Source organism: Mustela putorius, unplaced genomic scaffold (assembly GCF_011764305.1).
Source record: "Mustela putorius furo isolate JIRA1106 unplaced genomic scaffold, ASM1176430v1.1 tig00000127_pilon_pilon_pilon, whole genome shotgun sequence".
NCBI classification, from domain to species: Eukaryota; Metazoa; Chordata; class Mammalia; order Carnivora; family Mustelidae; genus Mustela; species Mustela putorius.
Window position 1 is genome coordinate 792,789 of NW_025421288.1, and position 17,625 is coordinate 810,413.

The 17,625-nt window shown below is 35.3% G+C and overlaps 1 protein-coding gene and 2 pseudogenes across 1 annotated transcript; all 3 read left to right on the plus strand.

The window, feature by feature from the left end:
- Positions 1-1,097: 1,097 nt before the first annotated feature.
- Positions 1,098-2,033, plus strand: LOC101684357 (olfactory receptor 4A47). Its single transcript, XM_004782054.3, has one exon. The coding sequence runs from the start codon at positions 1,104-1,106 to the stop codon at positions 2,031-2,033; it is 930 nt and encodes a 309-aa protein (XP_004782111.2). The 5' UTR covers positions 1,098-1,103.
- Positions 2,034-13,796: 11,763 nt separating this feature from the next.
- On the plus strand, positions 13,797-14,726 carry LOC101684063 (annotated as a pseudogene).
- A 1,146-nt stretch (positions 14,727-15,872) lies between these two features.
- LOC101686109 lies at positions 15,873-17,012 on the plus strand (annotated as a pseudogene).
- Positions 17,013-17,625: the final 613 nt, after the last annotated feature.

Consider the following 17,625-nt stretch of genomic DNA (forward strand, 5'->3'; position numbering starts at 1 on the left):
GAAGTCAATTGACGTTAGTTTTTAATTCCATCTCTGTTACTGAAGGGTGTATGACTTTAAGAAAATTAAATATTTTAAGCCCATTTCTTCAAATGTAAAATGGGGATGAAAATACTTGCTACTGTAAAGATAAAATGTGGTACATTAAATGTGATTCTATATAGATGTGCATATATAAATGTAGATATATATATATGTATAGGTGTGTATATATTATAAACACACATACAGTGTGTGTATTTTGTACACATATAATGTGATGAAAAATATTTTGTACCATATAATGAGATGGAGGTCATTTAGGAAGGAATAGGTTTATTGTGGAAAATGAAAAGATTATCTTAATAAATAATTAATTGATGCCTATTTGGAAATGTCAGTTACATAATTGTATACAGAGAGCCATTCATAAATTGTTCTCCCACTTTGCATATGTAAGTTACCTTAAGTGATTCTTCACTTAGGAATTACACTTTATGTACGACTTTTACATGGTGCATCTTTCATGGAATTTTCTTTTCGTCCTCTCTTGTTCTCTCATGTTTCCTTCAAAACTCAGCTAAAGCACTGAGTGTTATGTAAACAATGAATCTTGGAATACTATACCAAAAATTAATGATACACTGTATGGTGGCTAACGCAATACAAAAAAAACAACAACAACAACAACAAAAAAAAAACAAAAAAAACAACTCAGCTCAAGTATAACTCACGTAATACAATAAAAAAAAAAAAAAAAAACTCAGCTCAAGTACCGCTTTCTCTGGAAGCCTTCCCAGATCCGATGTTGATTTATGTATTCTGGCACAGGGAACCCTTAGTCTACATGAATGTACTTACAGTGACTCTTGTTAAACTGGTATGTAATGATCTGTCCCCTATATAGGAAATCACCGAGAGGAAGAAACCATTTTGTGTTCAACTGGGTGATATCAGTTATGACAGGTTTGACATAAATAGATTTTCTATGTGCATTGTTTATTGAGTAAATAAAAAATTAAGTTTATAATATAATAAACATTCCCCCCCCCCTTTTTTTTTTTAAGGGAAGCTGTTTCTGATAACTTAAATCAGCACCTATAAGGAATAGAGAGAGCCAAGGCATGGAACCAAAGAACAATGTTACTGACTTTGTCCTCTTGGGCCTCACACAGAATCCAAAGGAGCAGAAAGTACTTTTTGTTATGTTCTTGCTCTTCTACATTTTGACCATGGTGGGCAACCTGCTCATTGTGGTGACGGTTTCTTTCAGTAAGACCCTGGGATCACCTATGTACTTTTTTCTTGCTAGCTTATCATTTATGGATGTCATTTATTCCTCCTCTATTTCTCCTGAACTGATTTCAAGTTTGTTCCTTGGGGAAAATATCATATCCTTCCAATCTTGTATGATTCAGCTATTTACAGAACACTTTTTTGGTGGATCAGAGGTCTTTCTTCTGCTGGTGATGGCCTATGACCGCTATGTGGCCATCTGCAAGCCCTTGCATTACTTGGTGATCATGAGGCAGTGGGTGTGTGTTGTGCTGCTGGTAGTGTCCTGGGTTGGAGGTTTTCTGCATTCAGTAATTCAAGTTAGCACTATTTATAGGCTCCCATTTTGTGGCCCCAATGTCATTGATCATTTTTTCTGTGACATGTATCCCTTACTGAAACTGGTCTGTACTGACACGTATGTCATTGGCCTCTTAGTTGCAGCCAATGGAGGGCTGATCTGCAGTATTGTGTTTGTGCTCTTGCTCATCTCTTACGGTGTCATCTTGTACTCTCTAAAGAATCTTAGTTCAGAAGGGAGGCGGAAAGCCCTCCAGACCTGTGGTTCTCACATCACTGTGGTGGTCTTCTTCTTTGTTCCTTGTATTTTTATGTATGTAAGACCTGCTAAGACCTTCCCCATTGACAAATCATTGAGTGTGTTTTATACAGTCATAACCCCCATGCTGAACCCATTGATCTACACCCTGAGAAATTCTGAGATGACAAATGCTATGAAGAAGCTCTGGGGAAGAAATATCATATCTTGTAATAAATGATCACATCTTCCACCACAAAGAGAGTCATTTGGCATTACGGTTCATTTCCTTAGAATGCAGAGGTCTTCTTATATCTGATTCTGACTCTCCTTTCTTCAAAGAATTTCTGATAATTATGATTAAAGGATGGACTAGATGACTGTACTGTAATAAGCTTTCTTCCCTGCTGGAATATAAGGTCTATAATGTCTTCCGTATCACTTCACTTAGAATGGAGTAATGCCTTCATAGCAAGGAATCCATAACTAGGTAATGCATTAGTGAGGAAATTTTTATAAGATTGCACTAAATTTTTTAAAAGATTTTATTTACTTATTTGACAGACAGAGATCATAAGCAGGCAGAGAGGCAGGCAGAGAGAGAGAGGGGGAAGCAGGCTCTCTGCTGAGCAGACAGCCCCACGCAGGGCTCCATCCCAGGACCCTGAGATCAAGACCTGAGCTGAAGGCAGAGGCTAAACGCACTGAGACACCCAGGCACCCTTTTAATTATATCCTTGTCATTTAGATATTTTATTACACTATTTAAAATATTCAGTCATGGATGGAATGGCCTCCTTGTTAAATTTCAGTTACCTTATATAAGAAAAGCTGAAGTGTAATAGCTAATAATAGCAAAAATGAGAATCTTAGAAAATAAGATAAGGTGTAGCATAAATTTCTTACTTATTTCTCAGCATGGTCTCTAGTCCTCTTCCTCAGGGACAGTCACTTCATCAGTTTCTTAAAATTTGTCAGGTAATAATCTTTACAAATGCCTGTACATTTAATTATACCTATGTGTATTTTTTCTGTGTATGTAAATGTTTTCTTTTACTATGTAACATCTTTAAAAATATTTCTTTATTAGTTTATTTAAGTTCAATTAATTAACATATAGTATGTCATTAGTTTCAGATGGAGAGTTCAGTTATTCATCAATCCGCATATTATACCCAGTGCTCATTACATCATCCCCTGCTTGTTGCTTATGCAACATCTGCTTTTAAATACACTTTTAATTTTATGATTTTTTAATATACTTTTTATTTTTGTTTTTAATTGAAATTTACTTGCCATACTGTCTTAGGTTCAAGTAACATAGTGCTCTGACAATTATACAGATGACAGAATGCTCACTGTGATAAGCATAGTCACCATCTGTCACCATACAAAGGTATTAGGACAGCATTTATTATATTTCCTATGCTGCACTATACCGTTTGGCTTGAATATTTTATAACTGGAAGTTTGTACCTCTTAATCACCTTCACCTATTTTGCTGATCCCCTCAACACCTCCCCTTTTCCAATCATCAGTTTGTTCTCTGTATTTGAGTCTGTTTTTGTTTCCATTTTTTTTATTTTAGATTTTCAGTAAAGTAAAATCACCTGCAACATTGAAGACATTCCATACCATTCTATACAGATCTAAATCTAGTTTTCTTGTACTTGGTACAAGTATATATAAATATATACTGAAATTAATGTATGCATTTCTCTTTGGATCCTAAACTTTCAGTATGACAAACAATTTTGCAATACATATATATTTATTTTGCAATACATATATATATATATATATGTATTTTGCAATACATATATATATTTTTTTGAATATGTGCAAAGATGAGTTCCTAGGAGTACAGTTGTTGCTATATGTATTTGAGTCAATCAATGGTCACATAGTTAAATCTCATTGTTCACACTTATTGCCAAACTGCCATCCTTGAGGTGGTACTTACAGCTACACTGCTGCATCTGAGAGTCCTCCTATCCACATTCTCAAAAACATATGCCTATAAATACTTAAGGCATAGAACAATCTGATTAGAAATATTTTATTTCATTTTTATGCTTTAATCAAAATCCTTTTCTTTAAAATCCTTATTATATAATTGTTTGAACAATCTGATTAAAATTATTTTATTTCATTTTTATATCCTTTTTTTCAAAATCCTTTTAGTGTAATTGAGTTTGAGCACCTTGTCATATATTTAGCACGATTTGTATTTTTTATTCCTGTGGATCATCTATTAAAGCTTATTTCATTCAATTGTTGACCTTTCCCATGCTGATTTTTATGAGTCATTTGTGTACTAAAGAAATGATCCTTTTTACTGTTGTATATATAATTATTATTTTTCTGACTTGTGATATTTTAACTTTTTTATAGTAGATATATGTGATATTTTTAACTTTCGTATACTACTTTTTTTTTTAGTATGTTCAGTTAGCCAACATGTAGTACATTATTAGTTTTTGATATAGTGTTCAGTGAATCATGAGTTTTGTATAACACTAGTGCTCATCACAACATATGCCCTCCTTAATACCCATCACTGGGCTACCTCACCTCCCCCCTCCCACCTTTTTGTAACTGTCAGTTTGTTTCCCAGAGTCCAGAGTCTATATTTTGTCTTACGTTTTACATTTAATGTTTTTTTGCTTTGTATTTTGCTTAAAAAGACTTTCCTTACTTCTTTCATGCAAAATATTCTTCAGCTATTTCTAGTACTTAATTTTTAAGTACTTCTTTTGGTCTTATATTAAAATTGTTGATTCATTGGGAATTTATTGTGATATAGGGATTAACTGGGGTTTGAATTTTTTTTCTAATTTTTAGTTGTTCTTTTAAATAGTTGTATAATTATCTTTTTACCATTGATGTGAAATCCCGACTATTATATTCTAATGTCCCATTGGTATTTGGATCCAATTTAGGACTATTCTGTTTTATTGATGTCTTTATTCAAGTCCCAATTATGATACAATATGTGTTTCATATATATAACTCATATTGATATGTGATGAGACTAGTGGTGTCTCTTTTCTGTTCTTTTTAAGATTTATAATTAGTCTTGCATTTTTTGTGTCAAATTCAAGTTTAAAATAATAAGTTTATATGTAAATAAGATAAATGTTTAACATTAAAAATGTTAAAAAAAGTTAAAAAAAGTTGAACATGGTTTAGTTACATAACAAAGGCAGTTATTATGTTTAGGATGTTTCAGTTTAAGATTAATTTAAGAAGAGTTTATAGCTTTTCAGTACTGAGACTGTTATCCATGAGCAGGTCTTTTCATTTAACAAGTCATCTTTCATGACCTTGGGTACTGCTTCCATTTTCTTCCTGTATGAGTTATGCCTTCTAGATATCTCCTGTTTTTTATCCATGACCCTGAAATGCTGTTTGGCACTTTTGCTATAATAAAAACCATCTCTTTCAGGAAGTGTGTGACTGACATCTTTGCTGACTATCCATGTGGCCATCTGCAAACACATGTACTATATAATCATTACAAGTGACAGAGATAGGGCTGCTTCTTTGGGGAGACATGTACTAGAAGCTTTGTCCTTGCAACCATTCAGGTTCTCCTCACAGTGTGGCTGCTTGTGTGCAGCTCTATTGTCATACACCATTCATGCATGATGTAAACCCTTGGTTGAAACTCATTTGTATGGACACTCATACCCTTGGTCTCTTTGTTGATGTCAACAGTGGATTCATCTGCCTGTGAAAATTTTCCTCTTGATATAATAAGTTTATTATATTATATCTGTAGCTTGGAGTGGAGACGCAAAGCCGTGTCCACCTGTGTCTCTCACATCACTGTGGTGGTCTTAGTATTGTGTCCTGAATATTTATATATTTGCACCCAGTCACCACCTTCTCCACTGATAAAGCTGTGGCTGTGTAGTATAGCATGGTAACTCCTTTGTTAAACTTAAACCTGCAGACTCAGAAATTTGGAGGTGAAAAATGTCATGAGGAAGTTTTAGGGTAAAAATGGTAAGTTTAAGAGATATCCATAACTTTATAAGATAAATTTGTCTCTTAAATGGAACAGAGAAAAGGTAATTTCTATGTTACAGAGGCACATGAATACTATTTGTCCAAAGTGTATTTATTTTAGCATATAGACACTTGGAGGAAGGATCAGGGACAAATTATTTATCATAGTAAAAATACCCTATTTTAGATATATGTATTGTCGAATTGACTGTCAAAGTTTAATATACTGAGAGAATTAGAGTTCTCATAAAATCCAGATTGTCAGGACACAACTCTGGAGATTTTAATTTACCAGTTTTGTTGTTGGAGGACATATTTACTTTTAGAAAAATTACTCAGGTGTCTCTGAAGCCAGTAGTCTTTGCATATACTCTAGCTATTATGCTACAGTTTGTGTTCACATCATGAACCTATCAGTGAAATCAACTTAGTTCTTTTTTTGTGGTACTCTAAAATTTTTTTCCTATTTTGTGTATGTATTTTTGAAATTCCAGTATAATTAACATTTAGTGTTATATTAGTTTCAGGTGTACACTGTAGTGGTTCAACAGTTCTATGCAATACTCAGTGCTCATCTCAATAAGTGTATTATGGATTTCCTTCATCTATTTCACCCATCACCCCACCCACCTCCTCTTTGGTAACCACCAATTCTCTATATTTAAGAGTCTGTTTTGTTTATCTCTTTTTTCCCCATTGCTCATTTGTTTTCTTTCATAAATTCCACATGGGTGAAATCATATGGTACTTGTCTTTCTCTGACTGACTTATTTCATTTAGCATTATAACCTCTAGATCCATCTGTGTTGTTTCAAATAGCAAGATTTCATTCCTTTTTATGGCTGAATAATATTCCATTGTGTATACATACCACTTCTTTATCCATTCATCAATCAATGGACAGTTCCATAATTTGGGTATTGTAAATAATGTTGCAAAAAACCTAGGGGTGCATTTATCTTTACACACTAGTGTTTTTGTTGGGGTGCCTGGGTGGCTCAATCAAGTTACCCATCTAACTTTGGTTCAGGTCATGATGCAGGGTCCTGGGATCTAGCCTTGTGTCAGGTTCCCTGGTGCAGGGATCCTGCTTCTCCCCCTCTCCTAGCTCATGCTCTCTCTTGTTACTCTCCTTCTCTCAAATAAATAAAGAACTAAATAAATCTTCAAAAAATTGTGTTTTCATATTCTTTGGGTGAATTCTCAGTAGTGGGAGTACTAGATCATATGACAATTCTATTTTCAATTGTTTAAAGAGCTTCCATGCTATTTTTCACTGTGGTTGCACCAGTTTGCATTCTCACCAACAGTTCCCTTTTCTTTACATCCTTGCCAACACTTGTTATTTCTTGTGTTTTGATTTTAGCCATTCTGACAGGTGTGAGGTGATATCTCACTGTATTTTTTATTTGGATTTCCCTGATGATGAGTGATGTTAAGCATCTTTCCATCTGTTTGTTGGCCATCTTTATGTCTTCTTTGGAGAAATATCTGTTCATGCTTTTTGCTTATTTTTAGTTGGATTATTTGTGTGTGGGTTTTTTTTTTTGGCATTAAGTTGTATAAGTTCTTTATGTATTTTGGATACTAACCCATTATTAGATACGTCATTTGCAAATATCTTTTCTCATTCCTACGTTGTCTTTTAGTTTTGTTCATTATTTTCTTCATTGTGCAGATTTTTATTTTGATGTAATACCAGTAGTTTATTTATGGTTTTCTTTCTTTTGCCTCAGGATGGTCGGGTTTTAGAATATAGGTGAAATTTGGTGGGGTGAGTTCCAGAGCTGTCAGTCAAGAAAGAAATCTTGAGATGTCTCTGGTGCAAAGGTGGTTTTATTAAAACATGTGGACAGGACCCATAAGGAGAAAAATCTGCCCAGGGTTTGTGAGCTGTGGCTGATTATGTACTTCAGAGTTGGGGGAGGTAAGGAAAAAGGTGGTTTCAAAAGGATTTTTGTATGTTAAAGAAGACTCACAGGATACCAGAGGCCTTGTGAAATTAAAGTTGTTTTCCCTTCTAGTAAGGCATTAACAGTAAAAGAGTTGGGAGCTTCCTGGAGGAACAAAAATTTCACTTCACCTGCTTCAAGTTTCTGTCAATGGGCTGCAGATTATGAGGACCTTTAATTGTATTTACATTCACTTCTTGAAGCTATACCATTGATAGAAATGTTTCATTCCTGTACATTGATAAGATTTTTGTAAACTTAGGGAGACTCATGTCTTGCAGGATTGTAATCTTTATAAACTATTTTGTTTTTCCTTTAGGGCAGCCAGGAATGCCTGAGGACTGTCACATATATCCCATGGAGTGGTGGGCTGTGGACTGTCAGCTTCTGCCTGTCCTCAGTTAGTCTTCTGCTCCCTCATCAAGGAGACATATCTAGAAAAATGTAACTGTGGCTAATGCCATAGACAGTATTGCCATTGCTCTGTTTTAAAGTTTTTATGTTTTCAGTTTTCACATTTAGGCGTTTAATCTATTTTGAGTTTATTTTTGTGTATAGTGTAAGAAAGTGGTCCAGTTTCATTCTTTTTCATGTAGCTGCTGTCCAGTTTTTCCAGTTCCATTTGTTGAAGAGACTGCTTTTTCCTTACAACATATTCTTACCTCCTTTCTTATAGATTAACTTCCAATAATCATGAGTTTATTTCTGGGTTCTCTATTCTGTCTATTGAACTATGTTCTCTATTCTGTCTATTGAACTATGTGTCTAATTTTGTGCCAGTAACATACTGTTCTCATTGCTACAGCTTTGTAGTATATATTCATAGCTGGGATTGTGATACCTCATAATTTACATCCTTTTATTTTGCGAATTCCTTGACTGATTTTTATAGATATTTCATATACTGCTTATGGAAGTTATCTTAGTTTTTAAGTTTAGCTTTTAAATTGTGGTAAACTATATGTGGCAAATGTACAGTTTTAGCCATTTGTATGTTCATAGTTCAGGGGCATTAAGTTACTTCACTATTTTATAATAACATAACCACCATGTGTTTCTGGTTCTTATTCATTTTCCCAAACTGAAACCAGACACCCATTAAATACTAATTGCCATTCCCTCTCCCTGAGGCCTAGGCAACCACCGTTCTACATATGCTCTGTGAATTTGATATGCTAAGTACATCGTGTAAGTAGGAACAGACTGTGCTTGTCTTTTTGTGACTGCCTTATTTCACTTAGCAGAATCTATTATAGGTTAGTATGTTTTGGTGTGTGTCAGAATTTCCATCATATTTCAGGGCTTAATAGTATTCCACTGTGTGTGTACACCTCATTTTATTTATACAGTTACCTGCTAGTAAATGCTTTAGTTGCTTCTTCTTACTGGCTATTGTGAATAGTGCCATGAAAATGAGTGTAGAAATATTTGACTGAATTCCTAATTTCCATTACTTTGGGACTATACCTAGACATGAAATTGCTAGATCATGCAATAATTCTTTAAGTGTTTGAGAACTACCATAACATTTTCCATAGAGCAATATCATTTGACATTCCCAACAGTAATGCACAATTATTCCAGGTATTCCACATTCTCTCCTACATTTATGTGTGTGTGTGTGTTCTTTAATAGTTATCGTGTTGGTCTGAAGTGATATTTCATTATGATTTTAAAATCCATTTTCTAATGATTAATGATACTGAGATCTTTTCTTGTGCCCACAGGCCATTTATATATTTTCTTCTGAGAAATGTCTATGCAAGTTCTTTGTTTTAATCTAGTTGTTTATTTCATTATATTTTTAATTTTATTTATTTATTTATTTTTCTTTAAAGTTTTTTTATTTATTTGAGAGAGAGAGAGAGCTCACACAAACTAAGGGAAGAGGCAGAGCAAGAAGCAGACTCATCGCTGAGCAGGGAGCCTGATGCAGGGCTCAATCCCAAAAGCCTGGGTCCAAGACCTGAGCCAAGCCTAAGGCAGATGCTCAACCAACTGAGCATCATTGTGTTTTAAGATGCAGAAATTCCTTATGTACTCTGGATATTAATACCTTATCAAATATATTATTTGCAATTATTTTCTCCACTTTTATGTGTTGTTTCACATTGTTGGTGGTGTTGCTTGATGCACAAAAGTTCTTTATATTGATAAAGTACAATTTATCTATTTCTTTTTGTCTGTGTTTTTGGAATCATTGCCAAATCAAAGGTCATAGTTTCTCTTCTATGTTTTCTTATAAGAGTTTTATAGTTTTAGCTAGATTTTAGATCTTGATCTATATTGAGTTAATTTTTGCATATGATATGCATTAAGGGCTCAATTTCATTCCTGTCTATACGGCTATCCAGTTTCACAGCACCATTTTTTGAACCACCTGTCTCTACCCCATGACTACTCTTGACATCTTTGTTGAAAATCATTGAATACATATGCAAAGGTTTATTTCTAGGCTCTGAATTTTGTTCCATTACTATGTCTGTTTTTATGTCAATATCACACTCTTTTGATTACCATAGCTTTGTAGTAAGTTTTACATCCAGGAAGTTTTCCAACTTTGTTCTTTTTATTTTCCCTTTTTTTCTTTCCAATATTATTTTCTCTGCTTGTGTTCCTTGACATTCCATGTGAGTTTTTTAATGGATTTTTCTATTTCTCAAAGAACATTTCCTTTTTGATGGGGGGTTTATAGGGATTACACTGAATCTATAGATAAGATTAGGTAGCATTGACATCTTAATGGCATGAACTATATAAGTCCATGAAAGCCTTTCCATTTATTTGTATCTTTCAGATTATCTTTCAGCAACATTTTATAGTTTTGCACTGTAGAAGACTTTTGCCTCCTTACTTATCTTTTTTTCTTAAATATTTATTATTTTTGATGTCGTAAAAGGAATTGTTTCCCAAATCCTCTCTGGGCTATTCACCGGTAACATAGAAATTCAATATATTTTCATTAAAAAAGTAACCTCTCAACAAATTGGGTAGAGAAGGAATGTACCTCAACATAAAAGGCCATATATGACAGATCCATGTGTAACATCACTCTCAAGAAGGAAAGGTTGAAAGCTTTCCCACCACACTCAGGAATAAGATGAGAGTGCCCACTCTCACCCCTCCTTCTCCAAAAAGCATTGGAATAAAAATCCCTGTGATATTTTTTAGCAATTTCTACATGTATATCAGGCCATCAGTGAAGTGACTTCACTTACTTTTTACTTAAAATTACTAGCTGTGACTATGTTTCTTTATTTTTTTTCTTTTTAAATATTTTATTTATTTGTTTGACAGAGATCACAAGTAGGCAGAGAGGCAGGCAGATATTGGAGGGAAGCAGGCCCCCTGACCATGACCCCAGCTGAAGGCAGAAGCCCCAACCCAAAGAGCCACCCCCCCGTGACAGTGTTTCTGATGTTGGCAACTATCTCAGATTAAACATTATCTTTGAAAAAAGGCCTTCAGTGATCATCTTCTTCATAGTAGAATTCTCCCTGAGTACCTTGTTTTCCTTATTATTAGCACTGAAAAGATTATGAATAGTATGCTAAATTGTTCCTTTATTTATTGTCTGATTCTATTATGAGAAAATAAGGTCCATGGAGGAAGGACCTTTGCATAATTTTTGCTTATTTCATTAATTGCTGTGTCCTCACTCATAGCACGGTTCTTGGCAGTAAATAAGTGCTCCAAATTTAAAATTAAAAATTTTAAAATAAAAAAATAACAATTGAATAATTATTATGTCTAAATCTGTGAATAAATATCTAGAACATCTATCCAAACTGCAAGGTAACATAAATTGACTATTAAATGAAAGGAAAGAAAAACTTGCTATGACAAGTGGGGAAAGACATGATAAATTAATTTTCCCTAACACAACATGGCAGGGCTGAAATTTTATTCTTGATTGGTGGTAGTCTTACAATGGCTCTAAGGATATATATATTTTTTAATCACCCTAACTATGTGATTTGACTTAATACCTTCCTCCTAAAGATATTTTTAAAGTTTTTGTGGAAATTCCCAGCGAATTTAATTAAGTAAGAATTAGTCTTGGACACTTCCCAATTCTAGAACTTAATGAGGAGTTTGGTTAGAAGGCATAAAATGTTCAGTGATCTTTGCTTGTATTGGGAAGAAGATGCTATGCTCCTAACTACTGATATATATTTTTTAGGGGGGTTCTGTTAGGCTTACAGCATTACCTAAAGAAAAGCACAGAATGTCTCTTAAAATATCAAGTCAGCTAATCTGAGCAAACTGACAGGACAGAATGAAGTTGACTAAAGAGCTGAATGGTATTTTTCCATTTAGACATTAGTAGGAGAGAAGTTACTTGAGAAAAGACTCCCTTGGGAATGTCTGGTTGCTATCTCCTTATCTCAGAATAGGAATTCCTTGTATTTTTGGTAAATTCTTCTAATTTGCTAAATTTTTGATTTCTGTGTGGATCCTGGATTTCCTAGGAAGTATTTTACAGTACAAATAAAAGCAAACTTCTGAATAACCAGAAGACCCCACGGAGAGAACGAACAGACAGTTGAATGAAATAAAATATGTCCTCAAGTAATAATGCAACTTTTTACCTTTTCTTGTCAGACTGGATGATAGAAGAATTCCATATTCCTGTGAATGAGTAAAAAGTGTTCCTTCAGATTGTGGACTTTCCTACCTAAGGTAAGAATAACAGTAAATAGTGGAAACCAGGCATTGCAATTGTGTGAGTATATTTATTCCGTAAAAGATTACTTTAGATAAAGCAAACTTGGATTGCAATTCTAGCTTTATCACTTAAAAATGAATGACTTTGGAAAAATTAATTAGATGTTTTAAGCCTCTGTTTTTCAACTATAAATGAGGATTATAGTTCCTGTTACTATAATAGAAATGTGATTCCTTAAGTTGTGAGCCTGTGAGTGAAATCCCCTATAGTTGTTGTGAGCAGTGGCATTATCAGATCAGAATCAGATTTAAAAAGGATCATTTGGACTGCATCAGGGCCACAAACTGATGGAAGCCAGAATGAAAGGGGAGGGATGTTGTGGGAGGCTAGTGCAGTGGACCAGAAGTGGTGCGGGGAGGGGAATGATCAAGTAAGTGATCTATTTTAGAGGGGGTGAATAAGATTTATTAAAGGTATCAGTAAGCGATACAAGAGCAAGAATGGCATGAAGGACATGGCGATATTTCTTGTCTGAGCAATGATATGGGAGGTGGTAACATTTAATTAGATGGGAAACACAATACGTTTATTGATGAAAACTAAAAATTTGGTTTTAAAAGTACTGAATTAATATCCAAGTGGAAATGTTCAAAGTTGGAGACTATATATAGTCTCCAACTCTGGAGATATCTATATCTATATCTATATCTATATCTATATCTATATCTATATAGATAGATAATATGTATTTTTATATATAATATGTGTATAATAATATGTGTATAATATATAATATAATGATATGTGTATAATATATAATATGTATATAATATGTGTATAATTTCAGGACTTCTTCCTGAAAGAAGTCTCAGGAAAGATGCAATCCAGGGCCACAAACTTCCATTCCTAGTTTGATCCACTCACTTCAAATATGTCAGTTACCTTAAAGGGGCCTCAAGTATTTAGTTTTATGACTTTATAAGCTGTGTATCTTTGCATGGAATTCCCTTGCCTTCTTTTCTTGTCCTTTCAGTTTTCCTTTGCTACTCAGTTAAAGCGTTGCTTCCTCTGGGAAGCCTTCTCTGACTGCTGTTTGCTTATGACCTTCACACTGTGCAACTATTTTTATAGTATCACTTATTACATTGGTGAGTATTACGTATGTTATCACTGAGTGTTGAAAACCATGGCTTATTCAACTTGGAAATCACAATGTCTATGACACATGTGACATAAACAGGTACTTCTGCCACAATCTTTTAATTGAATGAGTCAAAAAAGAGTAATCTTATAATGCATTTAAAATTTTCCCCTTTCTTTTGTAGATCACTTGCTTCTAATAAAAGAAGTCAGTTCCTAATGCAGATAGATGGAACCAAATAGCAATGTAACTTACTTTGTCCTCTAGGGCCTCACCCAGGATCCAAAGGAACAAAAGATCCTTTTTGTTATGTTCTTAGTCTTTTATATTTTGACTGTGGTGGGAAACCTGCTCATTGTGGTGACTGTAACTGTTAGTAAGTCCCTGGACTCACCTATGTACTTTTTTCTTGCTAGCTTATCATTTATGGATGTCATTTATTCATCTTCTATTTCTCCCAGATTGATTTCAGACTTATTGTTTGCAGAAAATACAATATCCTTCCATGCTTGTATGACTCAGCTATTAACAGAACACTTCTTTGGTGGATCAGAGGTCTTTCTTCTGTTGGCAATGGCCTATGACCGCTATGTGGCCATCTGCAAGCCCTTGCATTACTTGGTGATCATGAAGCAGTGGGTGTGTGTTGTGCTGCTGGTAGTGTCCTGGGTTGGAGGTTTTCTGCATTCAGTAATTCAAGTTAGCACTATTTATAGGCTCCCATTTTGTGGCCCCAATGTCATTGATCATTTTTTGTGTGACATGTATCCCTTATTGAAACTTGTCTGTACTGACACATATGTCATTGGCCTGTTAGTGGTGGCCAATGGAGGGCTGATATGCAGTATTGTGTTTGTGCTCTTGCTCATCTCTTATGGTGTCATCTTGCACTCTCTAAAGAACCTTAGTTCAGAAGGGAGGCGGAAAGCCCTCCAGACCTGTGGTTCTCACATCACTGTGGTGGTCTTCTTCTTTGTTCCTTGTATTTTCATGTATGCAAGACCTGCTAAGACCTTCCCCATTGACAAATCATTGAGTGTGTTTTATACAGTCATAACCCCCATGCTGAACCCACTGATCTACACTCTGAGAAATTCCGAGATGACAAATGCCATGAAGAAGCTCTGGGGAAGAAATATTATATCTTTGAGTAGATAAATGTATCATTCACCATGAAGAGAATTATTTGCCTTTAGGATCTATATCTTTGGACTGTAGAAGTCCTCTTAAGTTTGATTTTTACTTCCTTTATTGTAAGAATTTTAAGTAAATTATTATTAAAGTGAAAAATTTCCCTTGAGGCTAGAATGTAAGGTCCATAACACCTTGTCAATCTCTAATTAGAAATGTGTGATGCCTCTATAGCAAGGAATTCATACTAGGTAATGAATCACTGAGGACATTTTTATATGATTACACTAATTTTTGGTTATTTAAAAATTTTTTAAAAACATTTTTTCTGACACAGTATTTTTTTTTTAGATTCAATCAGTTAAGTTTATCCTTTTTATATTATTTGAAATAATGCTATGTAGAGTTTTCCTTATTAATTTTTGGTTGCTTTACATAAAAATATTTAGATTAATACTTTTAGTTTACATAAGAAAAATTGAAGTGTAATAGCCAAAAATAGATAAAAATAATAATATTGAAAGCCTTACAAAAAGAGATACAGTGTAAGATTAAGTTCTGTTTTACTCTCAGCATTGTTTCCAATTCTCTTCTCCAGAGGCAGTTGCTTGATCTGTATCTTTAAACTCATCAGGTAATCTTTACAAATGCAAGTGTAAATTTAAATATTTATGCGTGAGTCTTTCAATGTGTATGTAAATGCTTTCCTATAGAAATTTTTATAAATCTATAAAATTTTATAAATAAAAATAATTTTATTATTTTTATTATTATATTATTAATTTATAATAAATTATAAATTTATTATTTTAATATTTATTAATAAATATTTGTAAATTCTAGAAATAAAATTTATAAAATTTTAATTTATAATAGCTTTGTTAATTGATTTATTTAAAGATTTTATTTGTTTATTTGGCAGACAGAGATCACAAGTAGGCAGAGAGGCAGGCAGAGATAGAGAGGGGGAAGCAAGCTCCCAGGTGAGAGAGAGCCTGATACAGGGCTAGATCCCAGGACCCTGAGATCATGACCTGAGTGGAAGGCAGAGGCTTAACCCAGTGAGCCACCCAAGCACCCCTATTGATCCCTATTGATTTATGTTTAATTGAAATATAGCTGACATACAATATTATACTGGTTTCAGGTTTATACCATCGTGATTCAACAGTTATGTACATTATGATAGTGTGTGGGATGAGGGAGGGAGAGAGGTGTTGAACAGTCTCTTGGAGAGCCCTCATTTTTCCAGACCCCTTGGTTTGGGCTCCTTCTGTTCCCCATGGCAGGGGAATGACTTGGCATTCTTGTATCCACAAGGGGATGGGAGTGGACTGGATGGGCCAGGAGCGCTAAAGTCCTACTGGGTTGACCCTCTCACCTGGCTGACCATCTGTTACCCTCCTGGTGGGTCAGGAATAGAATCAGGGTTTAGGTCAGATGTGGAATTTTGGGGGGTTCCCCTATGCCTCCCTGCCATATGAGTTCTGCAGAAGGACAGCATTCTGTGGCCATGAGGTTAAGGTGGAGTGGGTGCTTCAAGGCAGCCTGGAGACCTCTCAGGCGGAGGGCAAGCTAGGAGCTGAAGTGGAAAGCCAGCTCCAAGGATTCTTTCCCTGAGCAGAGGAAAAGCTGGAGCTAAATCCTGCAGAGTCCCAGGACATCAAAGTTCTGCTGAAAGACGTGAAACAATTTGCCAAGCCCTTGAGGCAGAAGAGGATCACTCTAGGATATATACTCAGGCCCATGTGGGGCTCACCCTGAAGATTCTTTTGGGAAAGTGTTTCGCCAAATAATCTTATCTGACCCTTTGAGCCTCAGCAGCTCAGTTTCTACAACACATGTACGCTGTGGCCCCTGCTGTAGAAGTGGGTGGTGGAAGCTGACAACAACAAAAATCTGCAGGAGATATACAAAGCAGGGACCCCTGTGTAGGAATGAAAGCACAAGTGAACAAGTCTGGAGCACCATATGAGGTAACCTGGAGAACATGTTCCTGTAGTGCCTGAAACCCACCCAGGTGCAGATCAGCCCCATTGCCCAGAAGCTGGGGCGTGAGAAGCATGTGGTCTGAGTATACATCTGCAATGGTCTTCAGTAGGGACTACTGGCCAGGATAGGATTTTGAGGGTGCTGGGTCTCTTTTTTCAGGGGTACCCGTATCCTTTCTTTCAGCACCAGGGCCCGGCTAGGTACCCCAGGCCATGGGACCCCCACTTCACTACCCTATACTCCTCGATTTGTTTCCCTGAGGGTGGAGCCTTTCCCTCAGTATCTGTCACCACTCTGGGCTCTCCCATGCTTTCAAACTGAGGTGCCCTTCCCAGGATTGGGGGGGGCAGAGGAGAGGGGAGAGCTAGGGAACAAGTACCTGGGGTTTGTCTCAGGTCTTTGGGATCAAGTTCTTCATTCACTGAGAAAGGATTTGGGAACACAAAAGATGTGGGGGCAGGAAGTTTGAGAGGTCTATTTGGAGGGAAGTCAAAGTTCAAGGATGCTTTTTTTTTTTTTTTTAATCCCTGCATCACTCATCACTTTGTTCTTAAAGAAACCTGGGATGCAATAAAACAAAAAGTACATTACAGAATGCTGATCATGAAAAGCGTAGCTTCCATCTGTTACCATCTGTTATCAGCCAAAGTCGCTACAACATTATTGGTTATATCCACTAGGCTGTACTTTTCATGCTTGTGAGTTATTTATTTTATTCCCCAGATATTGTACCTTTCAGCCCCTTCACCTACTTCCCAAATCCCTCCTCTCCCTTCCCTTTGGCAGCAGGCATTTGTTCTCTGTATTTATGAGTCTGTTTTTGTTTTTTGTTTGTTTTGGTGAGATGATTAAATTCCACATAAATGTGAAATCTTTTGTAACATCTTGAAGATATGCCATACTAGTCTATATAGATCTCTTCATTTTTCTTATA

Excerpts from the sequence above, each read along its gene's own strand:
- LOC101684357 (XM_004782054.3), top strand. The coding sequence starts at position 1,104 with ATGGAACCAAAGAACAATGTTACTGACTTTGTCCTCTTGGGCCTCACA.